The sequence below is a fragment of the Tympanuchus pallidicinctus genome, unplaced genomic scaffold (genome assembly GCF_026119805.1).
Source record: "Tympanuchus pallidicinctus isolate F22 unplaced genomic scaffold, pur_lepc_1.0 scaffold1, whole genome shotgun sequence".
NCBI lineage: Eukaryota > Metazoa > Chordata > Aves > Galliformes > Phasianidae > Tympanuchus > Tympanuchus pallidicinctus.
The window spans coordinates 4787650-4813300 of NW_026294618.1; the positions used below are offsets into that span (position 1 = coordinate 4787650).

The 25651-nt window shown below is 42.2% G+C and overlaps 1 protein-coding gene across 19 annotated transcripts in view; it reads right to left on the reverse strand.

The window, feature by feature from the left end:
- Positions 1-25651, reverse strand: part of HMBOX1 (homeobox containing 1) — a 130668-nt gene that overhangs the window by 20350 nt on the left and 84667 nt on the right. For 7 of the 19 annotated variants that reach the window (XM_052692712.1, XM_052692734.1, XM_052692791.1 and 4 more), the window contains 4 exons: positions 6257-6339; positions 4016-4111; positions 2225-2319; positions 1888-2019 (listed from right to left, as the gene is read on the reverse strand). In XM_052692712.1, the coding sequence (XP_052548672.1) occupies positions 1888-2019; positions 2225-2319; positions 4016-4111; positions 6257-6339 (406 nt within the window). Of the gene's footprint in view, positions 1-1161; positions 1243-1887; positions 2020-2224; positions 2320-4015; positions 4112-6256; positions 6340-25651 lie in introns of all 19 variants that reach the window. The other 12 variants (XM_052692839.1, XM_052692878.1, XM_052692828.1 and 9 more) reach the window with 12 other exon arrangements.

A 25651-nucleotide genomic window follows, 5' to 3' on the forward strand; every position in this document is an offset into this window, starting at 1 on the left:
TAATCTCAACTGTCAAACAAATTGTGCTGAGATGCTGGGCAGAATCACAGTGTTCTCCTCTCTTTAAAATGAGGCACTAATAGTGACCACATGACAATTTTGCCATTAGGTTTACAGAAAAGAAATAACAATTATCAGTCTTCAACAGCCACTAAGTGATGAACATGCAAAATTTTAATGTTAGTATGAATATTTAAGCACTTTCAAATTAAGATGAGGGTGACAAATGCTGAGGGGAGACAGAATAGGCAAGATTTGGTAAAATCCTAGTTATATGAAGGAATGTGCTCATTTACAACAAATAGCAAATATTGTGATGTCACCTCAGTAGTGTTTACTAAGTGAGAAATACAAAGCAGAGTCCTGAGTTTTGCTCTCTTAGTCACCTGTATTTGGATGAACTTTGAAGATTAAGTGTCATTGTGGAAAGCAGAATTTATGGTTTTAACTGCTAAGGGATATCAAATGGTCATCAGGAGAACTTGCCATTTATTCTGCTTCAACACCGATGCCTAATTATACTTCATAGACAAGCCCAGCCAGATTATTGAGAAATGCAGATTTTAAGGACTTTGAACAAAAATCTTTACATTTTCTATCCAGTTTATTCATCTTTTCAAAGCATTTTGGATAACACACCAGAAAAATATAGTTTGAGAGTCCAGATAACTCTTGTATTCAGTTTCTGTATCTGACTGAACAGGAATTAACCGCACTTGACAGGAGCTTCAAAATATTTTAGAACTGTCACAGAGCTGATCCTCATTATTTAAAGCTAGCAAGGTTGGTTCCACCAAATCTACTGGTGATGACCTATAAAAAGGGCCTTAACGTCCATCAGAAGCAGAGTGACTGGGAACCCCTCTGCCAGAGATCTGTCACACTGGGCCACAGCCAAGCCTGCTAGGGACTCATTCCAGCGCTTTCCATTGCTGAAGCACTCCTTTAGAGAGGGAGACATAACTATTTCTCCCAAATGAGTCAATTAAAAATGATCTGCCAACCCCAGATGTTGGGCGTAGCACAGAACAGAGCTAATATCAAAGCCAGAACCAAACAAATGAACTGTTCTACAAGTCCCCTGGTGCCAAGCACACACATCCCTGATGAGCTTTGGCCAACACTGACACCTGAGGGAAAATTGGGAAGCGAATGCAATACCTGTCAGGAAGGTGTGTGAAGGAAGGGTCACCAACTTTAGGGTAGGTGAGGGCTCAGAGTGCGGGAAGGGGTATTCTTTTGCTGGAGAATTTAAAAAAGAAGTTGCTGTCAAGGGTTAAAAATAATCAAGAAAAATAGAGAATAGGCAAGAGTTAAAATGCAAAAAGAAAAAAAGATAATATGTAAACAACCCAAATAGTGGCACACCGTTGCAGAACAATAAGAAGCAGGTACAGGGCCAAATAAATGTCAAGCTTTAGTTAATCACATTCCCCCCCCCCCACCCCTTCTCCCTTTGTCTGTCAGCATCTTAGGGAGTGATCCTGAGCCACCCTGAAAAGTGCTCCCAGGGACACGCAGAGGGAGCTCAGCACCTCACAGGAGGGCGCTCAGCATCTTGCTGAGCAGGGCTGACAAAAGGGATTATGATGAAGTGTTCTGGGCAGGGGCTTACTGCTGTACTCATCTGGGTGCCAGATAAGCAACTCACAACAGCTGTACCACAGGCAATCACAGAGACATTTCTTGCATAAAGAAACAAAAGGTGAGAGAGGGACACACATCCTAGTTTTGCAGGGAAATAAGTTGGTGCCTGATACATCAGAGCAATTGTTAAAGACCTGTACATCCTTCCTTGAGGGCGGATTACTAGCACGGTGCCAGGGCTAAGGAAAGCTCAAGTTATGCACGGTGCACTGGGTAACACTCTCCTAACATTTTTCATACATTGCGTGTGGCGTGAATGGTGTAACTTGCTTGTTTGGAGCAGATCCTCCTGTCTTCTTCTACCTTCTCTGCTTCTCTGCCTCCCTCTGAACATCTTCCCTCCTCCTCCCCATTGCGTACTTGCCAAGTGTCCTGTTGTATGACAATAAATCCATGTGGGTGAATGCTCGTTGCTCAACATGTTCAAACAGGGGAGCTGTGCTCTTCCACTTTCCCCTTTACAATTACATCAAAGCAAAACAAGAACAAGACACATCTGATTTGCGAGGCAGAGGGCCTCTGCACGTGTCACTGAACTCTCTCATCTGGGGACACGTGGCTCAGCCATGATGCTCACCTGCTCTGAGTAGTCATTGCCATCAACGTCGTCGCTGTTGGAATGACCTCCCGGACTCTGTACATCTATTCCATGGCTCTCCAGGATTGCTGCTTCTTCGAAAAAAGCAAATGGATCCCTAATTTATCTGATGCATTAGAGTAATTAAAAGTTAGCTAATTTTTCAAGAAGTTAAAATAACTGGAAGAACAGAGTTAGTTCTTAGACTCTTCCTCTTCACTCTCCAGTATTTGGGAAGGTGGCACATGAACAGATACTGGTTTGCCTGAAATCCTTCCCTGTCAACTAACAGACTTGTTTGCGAGTAAGAATCCTTGTTTTCCAGCCAGTCCTATTAGAAATTAGCTTAATTTCTAATGCACTGGAGTGGCAAAAGCATTCCCTGTAGATCTTCCCACATAGTTTGGACTGGCAGGACTTGAGGGGGCAGGGAGTGTCTGAAATAGATGGAGAAATTTTTAAAAGCACTTAAGGGATTTAAAAACAATACATCTTCATCTTCCAGTAGGATCTATGCATCTAAAGCTCCCTTTAGATCTTTTCAATCGCCTTCCAACCCTCCTCCCCACACATAACATAACAGTACAGATAAAGCTGTAACACCACCAACTTTGGACTAACTTTGCTCCCCCTTTGTTCCCCTTTTTCTTTGTTCCCCCCCCCATTTAGACAGACAGGTTTCATTTTTGAACAGTAAACGTAGATCAAATTTCAATAACATGCTACATCTTGTAGAAAGAACTTTTTCATCTTCACAAATACGACAAAAAGCAGCAAGATGGCACTTCCAACATTTGCAAAAATAACAGTTAACATGCAGATACGGGCCTTATTTTGCCTACATGTTGCAAACTCAGTTCTGCACAGTACTTAGACTTGTGCATAAAACTTTGCCCAAATGGCAGAAGTTTGTTGGGTCCCGGCTGCTAATGCGAGTTTATTCTCATCAGAATGCCTTGCATTTATCCATATGAGAAGGTGTATTTCTTGTCAGTTCAGCATCACTACTTATTTCCTTATGATGAGGCATTCAAGCACAAAAGGCCTGCAGGGCTAGCTTCTGCTTCATTCTGATCATCAAGGAAAAATATTACTTTCTTCCAGCCACTCAATGCTGTACAACCCCATGGAAAGCAGTAGGGAGCACAGGTGTAACGTGTATAGGAAGTTGTCTTGTGCAACCTTTGGTCCCTGTGGCTGAATCTGAGAGGTAAAACAACTCATCTGGCCTCTTAGATCCCTGTGGGGTCTGAGGGGTGGCAGTAAGAGAGACAACCCTGGGTTTTGGCAGAAAAAACAAGTGCATTTCAGTGGAACACGGACACAAGGAAACTTACAACCATATAAAAGCTCCTCACTACAACCACTTCTCATTTAAATGGTACACTAAGGTTCTGAACTTGCAATAGTCTCAATTTCCCTTGTTTTCAATGCAGACGTTTTCAGGTTTTATTTCAGATTGTATCTGGAATGCCCAGGTGAGCCTGAGTACAGGGAATGTGATTCTCTCTCCACAAACTAAATTCTTGTTTGGGTTTTAAAAACTGATCTTCCAATAAAACTTTGTGACTGTCTCATTTTTCCTGCATCAATGATGGAATTTCATAAACTAAATTCCTACCTGTATTTGAGAAAAAAATCTGGAAAAGCGTTTCTTCTTCTTAAAAAATTGCCCCACATTTCTATTATCAGAACCTCTCGTATTTTCAGTAAGGCAATCTTGTGTAATTTTTATCTCTCCTGAGCAAGTCAATGTACTGAACCTTGAAAGCAGGCTCTCTGATACATTACCGATATTGGCTCGTCTCTTGATTTCCTTTCTTCTGTTGGCAAACCAGTTGTACACTTTAAGGGAGGTAACTCGCTCCAGATCTGATAATTTTTTTCCTATAACAATAATGGAGGGGAAAAAAAAAGATAGGCAGACTACCCTTGTACAAGTGGTGAACTGAAATATAAACAGCACTGAAAAGTTGTTAGAACTGAGAATGAAGCGAATTTTATGTGAATCAGAGCACTGTGCTCAGATGCTATGGTAACAAATGCCAAATATCTCTCAAAAAACAAAGTAGCCTTTCTTCTGTTTTTAAAATCTGAAATACACAAATTTCTTTGCTGCTTCAATCAACCAAATCCCAAGCCATGGGAGAATAGAGGGCTCCTTTTCTAGTTCAAGCACAAAACTGAGATTCAAAAAACTCAAACTCAGTCCACAGCCCTGCCATAAATCCCATACCCTTGGGCCAGCTCTCTTACTATGTGCCCCAAGGGTGCAGTTCAATGACATGTTTTCTTTGGTTGCAGCAAAATGAATGAAGGAATTTTGTCTCTCTTCTATCTGCTTCCCTTCTTCTCCACCAGCAGCTGCTATCGTATTCCCACAGCACTCATCAGAGCCTCTCCATTCTGCCAGGACACTTTTTATCTTCTAGGAGATGGGGCAGGGGATGTTGGAAACCAGACCACTGGAATGTTACACAATCAGCAAAATAAACAATCCTAATAACAACCACCCAGCTACAGCAAAGAACTCCTTCGCCTGATGACTGGCCTAAAAAGGGAAGACAGGGGAATCAGCATTGCAGAGGGATGATGGAAACCTCTTAAGCTAGCTATAAGACTATCTGAGGTGGCTGATATAGCTGCACATTCAGTTCCCTGCAGTCTGCACAGGGATGAGACCTCACTGTGTGCTTCTTACTTTCTCAAAGTTTATTTATTCAGCATTTCATACACTTGCATAATTACAGCAATCAGCATCTGCAAACTTAAATAAGAGAAATGGAATGAGTGAACGAAATAAAATTCTGGAAATAGATACTGCTTCCTAATGCTCTGTACCAGTACCACTCACAGCATTTTACTAATCCTCAGACACAGTGCCTTGTCCAAAGCTGCTGAACAATCCAGTGGCATTGCCAGCCCTAAAATCCTAACCTCTTCAGCTCTCTACCCCCTGGATCCTTTTGCTTCCACCGTGAACAGGCAAGAGGCAACACGAAAGCTGAAACAAGGGTAATTCTGACTAGCATTTAGAACAATGCAGGAGAGCAATCACCACTGCAAAGGGCCCAGGGAGGTGGGAACACCTCTGGTTTTGGAGCTATTCAAGAATGAAAAAGGCAAAGGCCCCTGAACACCTTACTCTAAGATGCTTCTGCTTGATCAAATGGTCACTTTCAAACTTAGTTAGTCTATGTTTCTGTGCTATTCTGTTCAGAAATCATGCACTTGTTTTCTTCTGCATTAATTTTTATTCTGGTTAGATAAAATATAAACACACCCACAGTACAAATTCTGAAAATGTCTGGCTCATAAACCAAGGCAACAGCACGTGTGTCCACTAATCTGGGCTTACTAATACTAAACTGAGCATTCATGCTCCTCTACCAAGCATAATTTCTCTGTGAAAAGGGAAAACGCAACTCGTTGATTCAAATACAAGTTCTCCCACTAACACTCAGATTCTAATGCAAGACTCCTGTCTAGAAGTTCCAAAAAAATCCTGGAAGGTGGGAAAGCTGTGGTTTCATTTTTCAACTTGATCTCCATCAAGCTTCAGTTTGTAAACCTAAGATTTGCCATCTGTGAAACAGAACCAAGTAAAATCCCTTTTCATGGAGTGTAATGAAATTGCCAGATTGCTCCTAAGTGCTTACAGAAGTACTTTGAAATAAGTGACCCGACCTTAAAGAATGAAAGCCTTTGAGAGAATGTTTATTTTCTTAGCAATGCCATTTACAAAGCTGTATAAATGAAATACACACCTTGTATTTCATACCTCAACTGGTGAAAAATTAAGTTTCAGATACAGGTATTTTGGTTTGAAAACTGCATTGACTTTCACGTTCATCCCATTATTGGCAGCTCTGAAGAAGGCAGGGCAAAGAAGGCTTGAGAAGAGACCTACTGCTAGTTGAGAGGGCTGAATTATTAGTAATAGCCATAAAATTACATTTACTGAATTTAGCAGGAGATGCTGAAATCTAATTGTAATTGCCTTTGGAAAGGACATCGCGATCAGCTCCTCACCTGGCTTTTGTATAACTGCATTACAGGCGTTGGCAATTTCTTCTCTCTTTGCCTCGTCAGGATATTGATTCTCATTGAAGTAACTGCAAGAAGGGGAGAATAAGAAAGTTTTTTTCAGAAACATTTTAACACAGCCTCACTGGAAGGTGTCAGCTGCCTGCTTATGCACACTCCTGCAGAAGGGATACAGACACAGTGCATTTTCTGTCAACCTGCATATGCATAAGGTAATAACAGCATGCACTCATATACACACTAACTCTTTGAAAAGTTCCCAAAAGCTTCAGATAACTGAGAATATTATCTCAGCATTTGCAGCGTCACCTTGGCATTCAGAATATCACAGCAGGAGATGCAGCAAAACAGGCAACCTTATGAATATCAGAGTCATTGCTGTCAAGTGAAACACATTCTTATAAGACATCGTAGGCCATGACTCTGCTTCTTTAATTACCAGTCACCTTCTTCCCCTGCATGCCCCTGAGACAGTGTCCTACAAGAGGTGTTCAGTATTCATTTTGGTCCTTGGGTTAGTATATACACACATACATATACTGCACACAAACACTCTGGGTTTAGATTGGCTGCATTATTGGCACAATAAAAGAGTAAGATGTCTAGAGTCAGACTGTATTTTTTTTTAAATCACAATTAAAAGTTTAAATCTAGCCCAAGACAAGATACTCTGAGTACAGCACATTTTAACAATATTTTCCTAAATAATTATAATTTTATTGTGCTTTATACGCAGTAAACATCCTATAAAAGTTAAACTGTTTTTTTCTTTTACTCCCTTTAAGCGCTTTAAAAATTTTAATGAACTGATTTACATTCTAGAGATCTTATCAGATCTGCATTAAAAACAACAAAAGGAGTCCTGTTTACTTCAATGGACTCTGATAAGCAAGCCATAAGCAGGGACTACTATGTTTTTCTGTAGATTGTCCATAATGTAGAATCTTAAGAATTCTTTGATCAGCTTTGATCAGCAGCAGGTTCAGATGTTGGACAGCTGCTCTAAATTTGAAAAGAATACATTTTCCTTTAATTGTAGATCATTTACTAGTGGGAGAGCTAGGCCTTCGAAGGCACTTATTATTTCCCATGGTTGTTTTTCTGCTTTGGTGGATTGGCCCCAGCACAGTTGCTCTCAATGGAAACATGCATTCTGTTCCACACAGCAATTTTTCCTCCCAATCTTTTTTGAATAAGTGGTGCTAACACAGATCTCACTCTTTCACTCCCAGCTTAAATCAATCCACTGCAAATACAAATTTTGGACATTCAGTTTGAATTCCATGTGCTATTACTACATCCTATTGTTCTCAGTCCTATTTGCAGTCACAGCTACACAAATGCAGTCCTATTTCTACGTTGCTGTTCATTGACTAAAATAAATTACAGCAGCGCAGCTAGTTGCACTATTAATGTACTGCCACTTGATTTGGTAGCTTAGGAAGCAAAGAAAGACACAGAAACAGCTCCATCCTCACTAAAAGAAGGGCAGACTGTCTATAACGCTGATTTGGACATTGGAGGTAATCATTTATATATGAACATCTGCTTCCCAGAACTTTCAGAGTTACCTCTATGGAGCAGTTCCTGAAACTGACCTGAACCCCCACCAAAAAACAGGTGAGATTTTGCCATTAGATCTGAAGAAGAGGACAACTGGTTACCCTTACTTTACTGCAAGCATTGTGCACAGCGCATTTCCAGCTCTGGCACTGTCAGCACCCTGGACCAAAGACTTTGCATGGCATTTTTAGAAGTATATTCTTTTATCTTGCAGATATATCATCCCTTCTGTCACTGTATCCTTTAAAGTGCTGTATACCTATGTAAATTCCTCTTCAAAGGTGTGGTGTGCTGCACAAAACATTTCTAGAGAAGGGAAAGTTGGAAAACAGAGTGGAAAATGGTTTTTCTAGTAGTTAGCCCAACTGACTCAGGACTATGTCTCAACAAACCCACCTACAAAACAAAGATCTCTGTTCAGAGCCAAGAACTATTTCCTCTTTCAAGTGCTACCTGATAAAGAAAAGTCAAGACTATTATTTATGTGACTATAACATGTGCACTGAAGTCCTAGTCAGGAAACCAAATCATAGTTATGCATACAAAAATTAACTCAGCAAATTTTACTACTCCAAACAGCTATTTCATAGACTCCCTTCGCTGAACATTATTTCCTTCGTTTCTAGATGCTTGTCAGAACTCAAGAACAAACTCCATGAAGAAATATCATGGAATTTGAAAAACTGATGAATCTATGTGATGTTGTAGTCAAAGCAGGTGAAGCTCTAGTATTATCACCACCATGGATCTAGCTAAACAAATCAAAGGATCTTATCTTTAAATACCTGGCCTCGTGGCCAGTGCCACCACCAGAACTTTGGGGTTTTTTTTGACAATCAAATGGCCAGGTTTGTGAGCACCAGATGGAGTTCACCTTTCTCAGAGGGGAAGAAGGGTCCTTGGGGAAAACTAGCAGTGCTGATTGGGAGGGCTTTAAGGTCTGAAAAGGGATGAGTGGGTTAGTGAGCCTTCCCATGATATAGTGTGTGATGGCTAGCTAGAGGAACAGGGTGCTAGCAAGGGCCTTGAAGGACCTGCTGCCTTGAGAGGTGCTGGCAACACTGTAGCACATACAAAATCCTATGATGATGAGGCAGTGACTGCTGGGGCAATAGGAGACAGCAACAAGGAAAATCGAGAGAAATACTTGCAGAAACTAAGAGTTATCCTTTAAGTAGGTGAAAAGACCAGCTGCCCAGCTGCTGCATCAATGTACACAGCTTTGGAAACAAACAGGAGGAGCTGAAAGCTACAGTGCTACTAGAAAAACAACAATATAGCTGCCACCACTGAAACCTGCCGGGGTGATTCCCATGACTGGAGTGTGGCTATTGACAGCTACAAGATGTTCAGAAGGGACAGATGAGGAAGAAGAGGAGGGAGTGTTGCTATCTACATCAGGAGAGAAACAGAATGTGAAGAGGTGCCCCTAAAGAACAATCGTGAGCAAGTCAAAAGCCTATGGGCAACAGCAAGAGACCACAGCAGCAAAGGGAGCCTTTCGATCAGTGCCTACTAAGGCCACTCAATGAAGCAGAGCCTGTTGATGAGGCCTTCTACCTCTAACTACAGGAGGCATCACGACTGCAAGTGCTCATCCTGCCAGGGGACTTCAACCACCCAGACATCTGCTGGAAAAGTAGCGAGCTGTAGTCAACCCAGCATGTCAACCATGCTCCTAACAGGCATTGAGCATAACTTGCTGAGCCAAGTAATTAAAGGCCCACCAAGTGGGATGCAGTACTGTACCTGTTGCTCACCAATGCAAAGGAATTGATTGGTGACAGCAGGATAGGAGGATGTCTGGGCTGTAGTGACCATGCTACAGTTGAGTTCATGTTCCAGAGGGATATGAGAAAGGCAAAGAGTAAAATCAGGATGCTAAATTTTAGGAAAGCTAATTTCCAGCTCTTCAGGGAGTTAGTTAGCAAAACACCCTGGGAAACTGTCCTCATGGGTAAGGATGCAGAGCACACCAGGCAGATCTTTAAGAAAGCTTTACGGAATCACAGACTCACAGAACGGCCTGGGCTGGAAGGGACCACAAGGATCATGAAGCTCCAACCCCCCACCACATGCAGGGCCACCAACCTCCACATTTCACAGCAGCCCAGGCTGCCCAGGGCCCCATCCAACCTGGCCTTGAACACCTCCAGGGATGGACGGGGCATCACAGCCTCTCTGGGCAGCTGTTCCAGCACCTCACCACTCTCTCTATAAACAACTTCCACCGACATCCAACCTAAATTTTCCCTCCCTCTTAAAACCATTTCCCCTTGTCCTGCTGTTATCTACCCTTTCAAAGAGTTGATTCCCCTCCTGTTTGTAGGCTCCCTTTAGGTACTGAAAGTCTGCAATGAGGTCACCCCACAGCCTTCTTTTCTCCATGCCGAACAAGCCCAGCTCCCTCAGCCTGTCTTTGCAGGGGAGGTGTTCCAGCCTTTCCTCAGTGTGCAAGAGCTCTCCATCCCCAGGTGTAGCAAGTCAGGAAAAGAAGGCAAGAGATCAGTGTGGCTGAACTGGAACCTGCTGGTCAAATTGAAGAGCAAGAAAAAAATATACAGGCAGTGGAAACAGGGACAAGTATTGTGGGAAGAGTATAAGAAAGTCAGGATGCGTAGGGATGGGGTCAGGAGAGCCACAGACCAACTTGAACTGAACTTGTAAAGGGATGCCAAGAAGAACAAGAAAGGCTTCTACAGGTACCTCAACCAGGAAAGGGAAGTCCAGGAGGGTGTACCCACCCTAGTGAGTGACACAGGCTAGCTGGTAAAAACAGACAAGGAGAAGGCTGAGGTAGTTAACTTTTTTGACTCGGTTTTCTCAGATAACTGCTCATTGCACAGTCCTCAAATGTTTGGTTTGGTAGGAGGAGACTGGGGAAGCAACGTCCCTCCCACTGTAAGTGAAGATCAGGTTTGTGATCACCTGAGAAACTTGAACATCCACAAGTCTATGGGTCCCAATGAGATGCATCAAAGAGTCCTGAGGGAATTGGCTGACGTAGTTGCCAAACCACTTTCCATGATATTTGACAAGTCGTGGTAATCAGGTGAAGTCCCTGGTGAGTGGAAAAAAGGTAACATCACAGAGAGTTCAGAGAGTGGTGGTCAATGGCTCCGTGTCTGGATGGAGATCAGTGATGAGTGGTGCCCCCCGGGGTCAGTGCTGGGCTGATACTCCTTATTACCTTCGTGAATGACAATGACAGTGGGGTCAAGTGCATCCTCAGCAAGTTTGCTGATGACACCATGCTGTGGGGTGCAGTCAATGGGATGGGATGCCATCCAGTAGGACCTAGACAAGCTGAGCAGTGGGCCCAGGTGAACTCCATGAGGTTCAATAAATCCAAGCGTAAGGTTCTGCACCTGGGTCACGGCAACTCCCACTGTCAGTACAAGCTGGGGGATGTAAGGATAGAGCACAGCCATGACAGGTTGAACAGTGGAGCCAGGTAAACCTCATGAGGATCAACAAATGCAAATGCAAGGTCTTGTACCTGGGTCAAGGCAACCCTCACTACCAGTACAAGCTAGGGGATGAAAGGATTGAGTGCAGCCCTGCACTCAAGGGATGGTGAGAGCTGGAAGAGTTGGGGCTGTGCAGCCTGCAGAAGAGAAAGCTGGGGGGAGACCTGAGAGTGGCCTTTCAGTACCTAAAGGGGAGAGACAGAAAAGAAGGGGACGGACTCTTTAGCAGGGTCTGCATTGATAGAACAAAAAGAAATGGTTTAGGTTGGAAGTAACAAAAAGTCTTTTAGAGTGAGGATGATGAGGAAATGGAACAGGTTGCCCAGAGATGTGGTTCATGCTCCGTCCCTAGAGACTTTCAAGGCAAGGCTGAACCAGACCCTGGGCACTCTTATCTAGCTGAGGTGCCCCTGTTCATTGCAGGGGAGTTGGACTAGATGGCCTTCAGACATCCTTTCCAAATCCAAGGATTCTATGATTTATGTTTTATAGCTCACGAATTTGCTACACAACACCTAACTTTATTGAAGAAATGAGAAAAGGTGTAAAATTCAATAAACGGTACATATTTGAACTGCTCAGCCTTAATTTGATACAAGAAGCAGACACTGATTAATTAAGACAAGACAAGGCAACAGCCACTGGTCCTCCTTCTCTTGGTAGGGAGAAAAATACTAAGCTATTAGCAGGTCACTCAGTGCTTTTGTTGGCACAAATAATAAAAAGGTGACGTTATTATTATCAATAACAAAACTTATGTCATGACTACAGTGTGCTGTGCTAATGGGAAATCTTGATGTGCGGGGTAGCTCAGAAATGAACAAAACACTTCTTACAGCAGTTTTCTTTGATGTGTTCCACTCATTTTTGTGATTTAGAAGAATTTTCCACTGAAACAGTAATGCATACCTACACACATTTTAAGACTGAATAAACTGAAAGTGTCTTTACCTTATTGAATCAAAACATATTTTTCCACTATTGTGAAAACGCTTTCTTTAAAAATCCAGCAACGTAAATATCTGAAAGCTTCTACAACAAAGCTGATCCCCACTTGAAAGTCTGAAATGATATTCATCCTGATCCAATGGTTTATGAAATAAAGACCAAAAAAATTGAGAAGTTTTTGGGCAGCTCTTCTGGTAATCAAGACACTTCCATGAAGACCAGAAAGCTAAGTGGGAAGCAGAAGGGAGCTGGAAAAGAACTACCTTTCTTTTCTTCCACCTGCAGGCTTATTCCTCTTCCACTTTTGTGACACACCTCCTCCTTCCCTCATGAATTCAAGGTGCCTATGAACTTGTCCAACTTCCTAAAATTGCACTTTCTTCTCTGTTTCTCCCCCCCAAAAAAATTCTATATGGTTCTGTTTCTTCTCAGTCAGGCATATCCAGGTTTATCCCTGCTAAGGGGCAGGGAAAGAACTTAGGATGTCTGAATTTCTCTTCCCATTCTGAAAGTCCACGAAAACTACAGATGAAAAATAAGCAGCAGTACGAACTTCAAAGAAAAAAAGAAAAATATCAGGCACAAGTAAATCCTGTAAAGGCACACTGCTTTCTAGACAAAGGGCAGCTGTCAGCTGAATACCTTCAATGAAGAAACCAAATGATCTCTTTTGTAGAAAATGACAGTGGAGGATTAAAATGAAAAGTGGCCAAATAATTTACATGAGATGAGAATCCACATGATGGTAAAGAATGTAGATATCCTTGAAGCAGTTTCATTTCAATAACACTGAAGCCTAGAAAAATTGCAGATTCAGAGAAACCTTCTTTCTTTCAGGGATAATGTGCTTAGGACAATGACAGAGAGAGAATCTATCTCAGCCCTGGGTTCTGTAATGGAAGTTAATGCAATTCCTCCTCTCTTTACCAAGGTGCCCCTATCCAAATTCCTGCAATAGTTGCCAATCTTTTTTCTCAGCTGTACGGCTCTTGTTATCCAGGCTTAGATATCAGATGCATTAAGCAATGCCTCAGTAGTGCTCCTGATAATCCGCAGTGGAAGTTCTGCTGCTCTGTATCAGCTCTGCCTCTGCCAGGGAACTGTTTGAAACAATCCAAGGCACAGAGCAGCAGGATGGCCCCATTCGGGGTGTTTTCATAGGGCTGGATGTTAGATTTAAGGAGATAAAATCTAGCACTGCTTAAAGAGCCCAATGCTGGGAAAGGGCTGAGTTTCCCACATGACATAATGGTTAAAGCGATGCTCAAATATGTTGCAGGGTAACAATTAACTGTGGGTCAGCTGCTGGAGAATTATCCATGCTTTAGGTGAGGTAATTCAGGTATGCACGTATACATGAGAGCAGTCTTACTGAAAGAAGGATAATTTACCTTGCAATTAGCAGGAGGCAAGAACACACAGATGGATATTTATTGAAAAACAGCTGACAGCCTGCATGTTCTCTCCCTCACTTAACTTTGCGTTTGCATCTCTGGGTTCCCACTTCTATTAATCAGGAAGCAACTTGAGAGCAAAGCAGCCCAGCACTCCTGCTGGGGCTCTGGCTCTTCCACTGAAGACCATTTTCTCCAGACTCAGGCTGCAGTCCTTCTTAAGACTGAAAGGGATGGGTCTTAACCCTCTCCTTCATTCCCTTTTTGCAGGAGCGCTTTCTGCCTGACTGGTCTGGCTTTCCACCTATGCCAGGAGCAGTGTTTGCACAGCCAAGGCATGCAGGGAGGAGATGGCAGAAACATACAGCTGGAAACAGTTCCATCAGAGGCAGCTCACGCATATCCTCTTAAGCTAAGATGCTAAGAGCAAAGTCTGAGTGCTAAGGTTGTGGACTCGCCAAGGAACGTACAGGAAAAAATAGAACTGACCATTTTCCACAGCTCCCATCTGACCCCTGTTGATGAACAGAAGATCTTCCCACCACCAGGGACTGAGCTGGCTGCCAAACACCCTGATGTCTCAAAATACACGAGAGTGCAAGCTGCTCTTTTGCCTCCGATAAGACTGCCTGTAATTTCAGCTCCCTATCCAGTTTCCCTTCAAACAGTACCTCTGCTTCCCACTGACAGGTTACATAAAACACTCGAATATAGTTACCTGCTTTATCTCTCATTAGTATATTTATCAACACAGTATCACCCAGTGGCAAGAGGTCACTGTTTCAGTCTTTGTGGCTTTTAACAGAACTATCATTCAGGCTGTCAAATCAATGGAAATATTCCTGAAGTTGGTCTGTCATCTGTGCCTGAGATCTTATCTCTGCGTGGCATGAAGCAGGCTGTCAAAGAAGTGACATTCAAAGCATAATCTCATTGGAAATTGTAATTACTAGTTCATTTCCCAGTAAATACTGGCCAAGAATATCAGTAGAGCCATTTTAGGAGGATCAACAGACAACACTATCCATTTTATCTACTGCTGCTTCTACAGATCATACAATAATGGCATGTGTGTCAACCAAACGGCGAATCCCACAGTACAGACAGCAAAAAAAAAGGCTCAAAGATTTTGTTTCTCAAGATAAATACCCTCTCTGGTGGAGAGGAGAATGCACTAAAGTCACTAACTTCTCCTTCCTCAAGAAACACAGAACGTTCCCAGCAGTTCAGATGCCACAGGAAACATCTGCTGAGCCACTTCTGTGCTCGAGATCAGCCAAGGACAAGAACAACTGCTCTCGGGATGCAAGTGAACTTGAGTCTAAGCGCTCCTTCATCTCAACTGGGCTTTCTAGCCAAGCAAAAGATAATCCCAAGGCTTCCTTTAAGAAGAGATGAGTTCAAGTCACAGACTGTAGGAGAGGTTTTATTCTTGTGCTTCCTTTCATAGAAGGTGCAAATCGGAAGGAAAGATCTCAACAGGATTTGGCTACTTGCAGCACCAGACATGTACATTCTGATTGTTATTTCACATCTGTTTGTGTACCTGTACTGATCTGGTTGTGCAGTTTACGTTAAAAAACTCAAACACATGGCATGGCTCTTTGTCTTATTTGTACAAATCAGTGGCTAAAGACAAGGAATCATTTTACTGATGTTTCTTAGTAGGAATCTACTCTGCAGTAGAGATTAAAACATCAAAAATACACCTTGCATTGGAGTGTGTAGGACAGTATGACCTTCAAAGCTACTATAACATCAAGAAGCTCCTAGTTTTTTAGAAGTCATTTTCTTGATATTTTGACAGCAGTTTCAAGCACCAATACAATCCTATCAAGCTATTGAAATTATCCTAAAAATTCTTTAAAAACAGAATTAATTGATAATAGCTCCTAAAGACTCATACATGCAGAAGATAATCTATGCCTCCTAATCTATAGCACCCTACTGTTGAGATAATTAACAATTAAAATAAGAATAGTTAAGACATCGGAGGTAGAGATTTAGTCTTCCTTGTAATTGGATTTGGTGATAAGAATATATTTGAAATTACAAAACAGCTGTCTTATGAGTAGAAAGATTTCAATTTTTAGCAGTTTGAAACACATAGGTAGCTTCTGCTTAAGGCATCTTGAAGACACTGACAGCACACTGGCTGAAATTGTACAACCATCCTTAAGCTTAATGGTGTCCCAGAACTCCTAAATCTAACATAGCTGAATTGTTCACAAAATAAAAATGGCAAAACCAGTGGAAATTTGTTTTTAAAAGCAGTCACTAATGCATCAAGACATGATAAAGTGAGAATTATTCTGCAATACTTTACCAGCCAGTTGGTATGAGCATATAGTACCTTCAAAGATCTTCCTAACAAGACACCTAAGCATGAAAAATAGCATGAGCCTTGCTCTGCTTCATTTACTTGCAGCCTGTAAATGGAGACCTACACACTACGAGGATATTCATGTGTGTTTAATCCTTTGGACTTAACCCCAGGATAAACAAGACTTTGGTGAAGACATCTGCAAAGCAACCGTTTCACCTACAGTTTTGAACTTTGTACAGGGGAAGAGTTATGGAGCTGCACCCTCTGCATTAGCCAGCTCTGGCAAAGTAAGCTAAGCCAGCTCACGGATGTAACACCACCAAGGAGTGATGAGGCTCTGCAGAAATCATCCCCAGCTCTTCAGTAAGTGCTGCTCAGTAAACCCAACTCCGTAGAGAGATGCACCATAATCAACATCGGGGTTATTAGGGACACTGTTCACAAAACAACAGAGGATTCCAAGGTTTTATCTGGCAACACAAACAAGCAGAAAAGCATATTAACTGAACTGCACATTACTCAACCCCAAACTTTGCTTTATCCTCTTTCATAAAATGCTTAACTCAGTTAGAATCTGAGTTTGCTGCTCACCTGAAGTATTTCCACAACTATTGTCCTTCCTTATCTCAAAATTCTGCTCAACTACAAAGTTCAGCACAGGGTCACAAAAATAAATGTATATATGTACATATATATGTACAGAATGCCAAGCATAAGCAGCAAGGTCCCCCAAGCTTTTACTAATTAAATCTCCCAAAGGTTACCTTTTGCAGAATTTTATAGTCCTTGTGGCTATGAAGCTTTTAAGTCTCCCTTTGTTTTGTAAGAGAGAAAAATGCCAGCCATGACACTTGTGATAAAGTTCAAGATGAGCTGACAACGTCCTGCACACCATTAAATCACTATCTTCACCCTCCCCCAGTGATCCACAAGTTTTTATTCACAATTTCCAGTACTGGACCTGACTCAGCTTAGCTTAGGAGGGCACAGACAGCCATCCCTGCTACTGCATTTTCAGGAAATAAGAATTGATTAAATTAATTACAGGATCCTACAGAATCCAGAAGACTAGGTAAGGTCAATTCTTGCAAGGCATCCAGTGCATTAAGTCAAGAGGCTCAGGATCAAAGCTTCTGATTTTGGATTCATTACATGTACTTTTTTCTAATGGCTGGTACCTTTAAGATCTGGACCAGAACTCCTACTGCATTAAGTATTACACAGACACAAGGCAGAAAAAAGAATTTGATTATCAGATATCAATGTAAGAATTTTAGGCTAGGAGGCTTAAGAGATAGGCCAAAAAAAAAAAAAAACAACACCAACCTACAAAGCAGTGAAATGAAGCTTCTGACTCCTATATTTGTGCTTCATATCACGAGCTGTGATTTCTGCCATGTGCTTCCTCTGAAATAACACTGCTACTTCAGTCCAGGAAAGCCATGCTCCTTGGGGACAGTCTCATCTTCTTCTCTTAGGAGGTATGACTAAAACATTACTGGTAGTAATACTCTAAAAGCAATTGAAGAGTTCTTGATTCTCTCTCTATGCCAAAGAAAATTAATCTTAGCACTTTTGGACTTCAGTAAACCATTCGATACAGTGACAAACAGGAAAATATTAATAATTTTAGAAAGGACACATTAGTACAATTATGAGACAGTTACCCTAAGAACTGGGCTGAAGATTGAAAATAATGGCCTGGAAGGAGATCATCAATGACCTTGGGTACAATCTTTGGAGTATCTTAAGAATGAAAACACTTAATGATCTTAACACAAAGTCTCAGCAAGGTAATGAAATCTGCTGATGAGAAAGTCAGAAGTCATGCCAATGCAGGGAACTGGGGTATCATAAAAAGTAACAGACAAACCTAAGGGCAAGAAATAGAAATGCAGGAGTGCAGTATGCAAGGTCATATACTTTGGCAACAACAGCAGCTTCTTCTATACACAAAACTATCATCAGCTGGAAAAGAAAGATCACTGGCTGTTAAGCCACACTATTAAAATAGCTGAACAAGACCACACCTGAATGATGTGGTCTTCCTAGAATTTAAAACTGAACAGCTAAGAGAGCACACAGGGTAACAGAGAAATTGAAAGCTTATCTTGCAAGAGGAACAGATTGTTTTACCTGAACAAACCTCAAAGCTGAGATGAGGTTATGGTTTACCACCATGATGGTGGTCAACAGTGAAGAAAAGAGGTGGAGGACAGGATCTACTCAGTTAAACAACGATACTGCTTGAGGAAGGACAGGTACATGCTGGTCACAAACAATCCCAGGAACACAGATTTCTACCTGCTAGAGCAATAAGAGCCTGCTGGACAGAAGTCTCCCAATAGGCTTTTGTGCCCTGCCTGCAGTATAGAAATTTAATCAGTTTCTTAAGAGGATATAATAAAGGTTGACTGAAACAAGAAGCTGGGCATGAAACAGGAAGCCCCAGTCCAACGCTCCTGGGATTTAAAGAATATCAAGGAGCATTCAGAAACTGGAAGAGCGCTGGCTTACGTACATAATAAACAACAAATTGAATGAGTTTTGTACTTATGTATCTTATTTTCTCATTCTTTTTTGTTTATGAGGAAATTATACCAAAAAAGCTCTTCGGAATAGATCCACCCCTTCTATTTTGTTCACCAAGTTCCTTACAAACAGCACAGAATTCAAGACATTAAAACTTATGCGTGCTCCAAAGGAAAATCAAGTAAAAAAGGTCAATTGTGCAATCCTGGTCTACAAAAATGAAAGGATAAAAAAGAACCTAGGATGTGGCAGAGTATTTTGTGGTTAAAGCCCATATGGTTTTCTGATAAAGCATTCTTTTTAGTCTGTTTAAAACACTCCACAGGCTAACCAAGATCCCATAAATACATGATGTAACGTATTTTAAGAGTTTTACTTAGGAATTTTGCTCCCTCATTTCTCCTTGTAATTGCTCTGTTTATTACTTGTACAAAGACCTCACATCTGTTACTAGATTGCACAGAATTTCCTTCCACTGAGGTAGGTTTGGACCTTGTTCAGAGACTTGCTGCAGTGAGAGTCATCACAAACACTCTGCATACTTCTTGAAACAATAAACGTGCACAACCAACAGTGTGCTGAGCTGGACAGTGCTCAGATGCACACCCTGTGCTGCAAGCTGGCTGCATCAAAATAACAAGTGACAAAGTGCCAACCTGAGTGCTAATTCCTTCCTCATTCTTTCCAGAGCGCTCAAGATGTTAATTCTGTAATTCACTTAAGTGGGTTTACTCCATGGATAAGATTACATACAGGTCAGGTAAATCTCACCCAGTGATGGCTATCTCTTTCAGGTGAGCTTGGACCTGGAACGACCCTCCTCAGCAGGTCAGGGTTTGCCTAGTTCATTCTCAGGAATTTAAGTAAGCTGAAAAAAAAGCCAAAGGCGATGATCACAGCTTTATGATCACTTTTATTTGTTAATGCAATAGCAAGCATCTCTCTGGGCACTATCTGCTGAACTCCCCAGAAGTTTGCTGCCAAAGAGCTGAACATAGTCCCCAGCACTGTCTCATTTGATAGGACAAGGGGGAATGGTTTTAAACTGAGACAGGGGAAGTTTAGATTAGATATGAGGAGGAAGTTTTTCCCCCAGAGGTGGTGAGGCACTGGAACAGGTTGCCCAAGTGTGGATGCCCCATCCCTGCAGGCATTCAAGGCCAGGCTGGATGTGGCTCTGGGCAGCCTTGGAGACCCTGCACATAGCAGGGGGTTGAGCAATGTGATCCTTTTCAACCCAGGCCATTCTATGATTCTATGAAGCTCTTTCAGTACAGGCAGAGACAATGGAGCACAGCTGTTACATCCTTGTATCTGAGCACATCCAAAGATATATCACCTTCACATGGGTTACAATAGGATCAGGCTGTTTTGACAGCTTACACTGAGTAGTCATTACAAAATACCTACATAAAGTGTAAGCTGAATATACCACGGTCCAGTTCAGACAGCTTCTGTAACAAGTATGTCATGACTTTCTCTGCCTACTGAAATTAATGAGGAAAATACAATGGTGTAGTTAATATAAGCTTTTTCTTACTATGTGATCTTCTGTATTTAAAACAGAATAATCATAGAAAGAAGAATGCCAAGAATTCCAGTAAGTATAGTGCTGGTATAGAAGAAAGCCATAGAGAGATTACCTACAGCACTGGACTTCAAGGTAAGCAGCACCTAGAGATCTCAACATGACTGCAGACAGCCCGCTGTGCAGGTTCCACATGAACAAAATGCAAGCTTTGGCTCAAAGAAGTTGTGATCTAAAAAGATTGGCATTAACAGTTGCATTAAACAATGTTCTGGAAAGTAAATGATTTATTTTAGATACCAACAACGCAGATCACTGCTGAGAAATTCAGACATACCTAAACACTCCCTCCCTCACAACTGAAGTTCATTAGATATCTTTGCAAAAATCAGAGTAATGCACACAGAAAGGAATATATTCAAACTACTCATGCGCACCAACTGGTTCTAAGTTAGTTGTAATCATTCAGGAAAAACATACATCATTGTGGACTACTCAAAGAAAACATACTTGCAATCAATACACAAGTCATCAGCAAAACCAGATGTTAGGCAGGGATTAGGGAACAACACAAATCTGATTCTTCTTTCTGTATAAACTTAGGATCACAAAATCTTACAATGGTTTGGGTTGAAAGAGGCCTTAAAGCCCACCCAGACCAAACCCTGCTATGGGCCAAGGCACCTGCCAGCAGCACAGACTGCCCAAAGCCCCATCCAGCCAGGCTCTGAGCACTGCCAGGAATAAACCATCCACATCTTCTCTGGGCAGCCTGTGCCAGAGCCTCATCATTCTCAAAGTGAACTTATGCCTTATATCTAATCTATCCTTTTATCTCTTGTCTAGTCAGTGCATGCCCTTGTAAGTACTTCACCATCTTTCCTGCAGGCCTTTTTTAGGTACTGGAAGGCTGCTAGAAGGTCTCCCCAGCACTTTCTCCAAGCTGAACGCCAGCTCTCAGCTGCCTCCATAGGAGAGGTATTCCAGCCCTCCAAGCATCCCTGTGGCCTCCTTGGGACCCACTCCAACAGACGCATGGCTTTCCTGTGCTGAGTGCCCCAGGCTGAAGCAGTACTGCATGTTGGATCTCACAAGGGCAGAGCAGAGGGAGTCAATCACCACCCTGACCTGCTGGTCATACTGCTCTGGATGCAGCTCAGGATATGGTTGGCTTTCTGAAGCACAGACACACAACGTCGACTCTTGCTGAGCTTCTCATTCCACACATCTCCCAGTCCCTGCTCAGGGCTGCTCTCAATCCCTTCTCCACTCACTCTCTACTTGTGCTTGGGATTGCCCTGACCCAGCTGCAGAACCTTGCACTCGCCCCTGTTTCACTGCACAAGGTTTGTGCAGGCCCACGCTTCCAGCCTGTCCAGGTCCTTCTGGATAGCAGATCCTTTCCTTCCAATGCACCAACTGCACCACTCAGCACTCAATCTCACTACCTATGTCACCATCAAAGATGTTGAATAGTACTGGTCCCAGTACTGACCTCTGTGGAAGACCACTCATCACTGGTCTTCACTTGGACACACTGCAACACTGACCACAACTCTCTGAGCGTGACCAGTCAAACCGTACACCCACCAAGTAGTCTGTCCATCAAATACATATCTCCTCAATTAAGAGACAGGGATGTTGCTCAAAACAGTGTCAAATGCTTTGCACAAGCCCAGGCAGATGCTGACAGTTGCTCTTCCTTTATAAACCAAACCTGTAACCCCATTACAGTAGACCACCAAATTTTTCAGGCATGATTTGCCCTTAGTGAAGCCATGCTGGCTATCACCAACCACCTCTCTGTTTATCCTATGTCTTAGTGTAGTCTCCAGGAAGATCTGCTCAGTGATGCTGCTAGGCAGAGGTGAGACTGACTGGTCTGTAGTCCCCTGGGTCTTTCTTTATTCCCTTTTTAAAAACAGGGGTTGTGTTTCCATTTTCCAATCAGTGGTAACATCACTCTGGAAAAATGGTAATCAGTGCTGCTCCAGTCCCTTCTCACCTAACCCAGATCACTAAAAATTGAAATGCAGAATCACAGAAGTTCAGAGTTGTTGAGGTTGGAAGGCACCTCTGGAGGTCATCTGATCTAACCTTGCTACTTAAGCAGTGCTACTGAGAGCAGGTTGCCCAGCAAAAACAAAAAAAGGTCTAAAGAATGGTAATACACATTACTAGAGGCAAATAAAGAGACTTCATATGACAACAGTTAAGAGAAAGAATGTTTAGCTCAGGGAGGAGGTAAGAAGTACACTGACAGTAGTGTATCAGATGAATGATCATGGGAAGATAAATGCCATGTTTTTATTCTTTCAGAGATACTTGGGCAAAAGGGATCCCCAACTTTTCAAACACGTTTTAGCATATAAAATTAAACTAGGTATAATTAGCTCTCCCAAGGTACCCCAAAGACCTTTGCAGGACTCAGAAGGAATTACATATTTATGTGAATAATAAGAATGCCACAGCTGCAACAGCAGGATACTCTGAAAATCAGGATAAGGGAGTTTCTGTCTGCAGCTATAAGATTTGTAGCCACATGTGAATTAGCCACTGACCAGAGAGGAAGGTAAGAGAGAATGATAAACACTGTCATCATCATCACTTGTGTTACTGCTGAGCCTCTAAGCTTCAGCTGAGACAGAATTCCACAGTGTTAGGTGCAGTGCAGGGACCTCTTGTGCCAGAGAGAAAAGATAGAGCTGGAAAAGCTGCACAAGGACAAGATGGCTGCTCTTTAATGAGCCTGACCTGGGCTGATATTAAACAGCCCATCATTCAATGTTCGTCAAGCATTCTATCACATACTCATGTTTTCCCAGAAGGAATTCAGGTGGAACTGAGGTTGCCTGTACACCACCCCTCCCTACACAACGCCTTGACACAGTTCTACAAACTGGTCACGTGCAATCAATGCAAGTGCAAAACAAGCAGCTGCGTGCTGCACCAGTTAAGAATCCAGAGATACACTCTGAAGTTGCCCCAGAAGGAGCCAACTGATGCTTTCAAAAACAATATGTTAAGAGAGCTCAGAGATCCTCTGATACATTGGTGATATCAGAGCCAGCAAAAATGACATCAGCCCACACGATACGTATCAATCATACTTTACTCAAAGCATTTGGGTACAAACAGATCTCTGATGCCAGCTGTAGAGAATTGCCATGATTGTATGAGAAGACAATGGTATGCCTTAGGATGAAATCCTGCTTTTTGCCTTCATGAGCAGGAGGCATAATACTGAAGCATCTACTGGCTCTGGACTGGAGACACTGGTACAGGTCAGACTGACAAGGCTCCCTTTACAAATGTTGCTTTCAGTTATTTTGACCTTGGCAAAAAATAAATAAAAAAAATATCTGGAGTCTGTTGCAAGGAATTGCCCCTCCCACAGATCTCTCTTTTTAATAGTAAAAAGAGAGAGAGAACAAAGATACAAAAAGCACCTGAGCTCCCTAAAGAAGAAAAGTAACTCATTAGCTGCTGAATACTTCCAGACAGCAGTGCCTGGTGAGCACTTTGGACAGATATGCTAGTAGTACATTTTGCTGTGTGCTATCTGCCACACAACTGGGATTTGCTTACAGCTGATTAAAATAGGAAGCTTGCATATTATGCATATCTAAGAGGGAATGTAGCTTGATCTAATGCAAAATAAGAAAGATACTGACTGTGTAGCAAGCAGAAAATGGCTGCTCTTGCATTTTATGAAGACATACAGCACTGACCCTGAGTTGAACCTCTTGAACTTTCAGACAACAAAATGATTTTGTCTAAGTTGTAAAATGAAATTCACCAAATGCCTTTGCAGAAGTGCCTGTAGTCATGGATCTCAAAGCACTTCACAGGTATGAACAGAAAACGAAGATCCTAAAAAAAAATAATAATTCCTTCCTTAGATCTCAGAGGACTTAATGCAGTTAAACCTCCCACTGTGACTTGCTGACTAACAAACACCTTAGAATAGAACAGAAAGAAATGGAAAGTAATGTGAAGAAGTCATCCAGCACTTCCCTCTGCACTGAGATCAAGTGTATCAGAAAAACCCTGACAGGTTTTAGCTAATCTGTTCCAGAGAAAAATTCCACAGTTTTTATAGGTAACTTCAGTGCTTAACCACTCATAAAGCTAGGAAGTTTTGCCTAAGACCTAACACAAATCCTCCTTGGTAAGCCAAAGGTTATGGGCTTTGAGCTCCTTGCTCAGCCCTCTTCCTTTGGCTTGGCTCAGTGTTTTACAGTCGAGATCACCGAGCCACAGAGAAGTTCAATATATCTGAGGGTCACACATGCAGCAACACATAACTCTCAGCACTCCCCACCTCTCAGCACTGGCTCAGAAAAGCCCAAGGAAGGCAAGCAGAATTTCCAAGCCCACTGATGGATGTTGTTACATTGATGAGAAACTGATGTTCTGTTTCTAACAATATACAAGCCTAATGGAAGAGACCAAAAGACATTACTTCCTGCTCTGTTGTCAGCTTGAAGAGGGAGAAACACAATGAATCCAAAACTTACATCTCCTCCAAAGCCTCACACAGGAAACTTAGATCCCCTATGGGGCTGGTATTAAGGTTCTGCTAGAAGACATAACTAAGAGTAATGGGATGAAATTAACTAAGAAAATTTCCTAACTGAATTTCAGGAGCTAATAGAGCTCTCATTTTCCCCAGGGAAGCTGTGGAAGCCCCGGCGCTCAGGAGAGCTGCAGTAATAGCGCTTTCACAATCGGAAGAATTTCTAATAACGCATGTCAGACCTGATATCACTCAGAGCCAGAACCATGCACAGGGCTCTGCTGGCTTGCTGGGACCGCTGCAGAAGTTGCTTCTTCAGGAGGATGGCCAGCAAAATTCAAAGGACATTGCTTCAACAACGCCAGTGCAACTGCCAGCACGGCTGTGCTCTCAGCCGGAGCAGGAGCTCACCTAAGTCAAACCACAAGACAAAACTGACAGGCAAACAGAATCATGGAAAATCTGTAAGGTTTCTTTTGGTAAGCCTTCCCTTCCCTTCGCTCTCAGTCACGCATACCTGTCATTTGCCCTGAACCAGCTCTGGCATGCCCTCGTTGCACAGCAAGCTGAATCAATTCACAAAAATGGAGGGGGAAACACTGTTGTTATTTTTTTGAACCAAGCTGAATTGGCAGGTATTTCCATCCGACAGAAACACATCTGGCACAATGCAGGATGGCAGGAGCAAGGAAACGGAGGAGGAGGAATTGAGAAGGGTGATGAGACAGGATAACACCTGAAGGATGAGATGGTGACAAACTGTTAATTCAGCTCAGCTATATCATGAAACCATACCCTCAGTATCTTAGGAAATCTAAACTAATTTCTTTTATGAATAAAGCTGCCTCGGATCACAAAGCCAAGTGAAACACCTGACTCCATTTTGCCTTTTATGCAATGGGGATAATAGGTATCAGTATCATCTGCTGCCTTTAATTTTAATACATCTTTACAAAAGGATGCTTCAAGAGCAAAGTAAAGTATTACAATTAAAAGAACACAAGCAATCAAACCAAATAACCTTCAACCAGAAAGAAAAGCCCCTCCTTTCTAGATAAAGTGAAATACTTCAACTAATGGATTATTCATGTTGTCTAGAG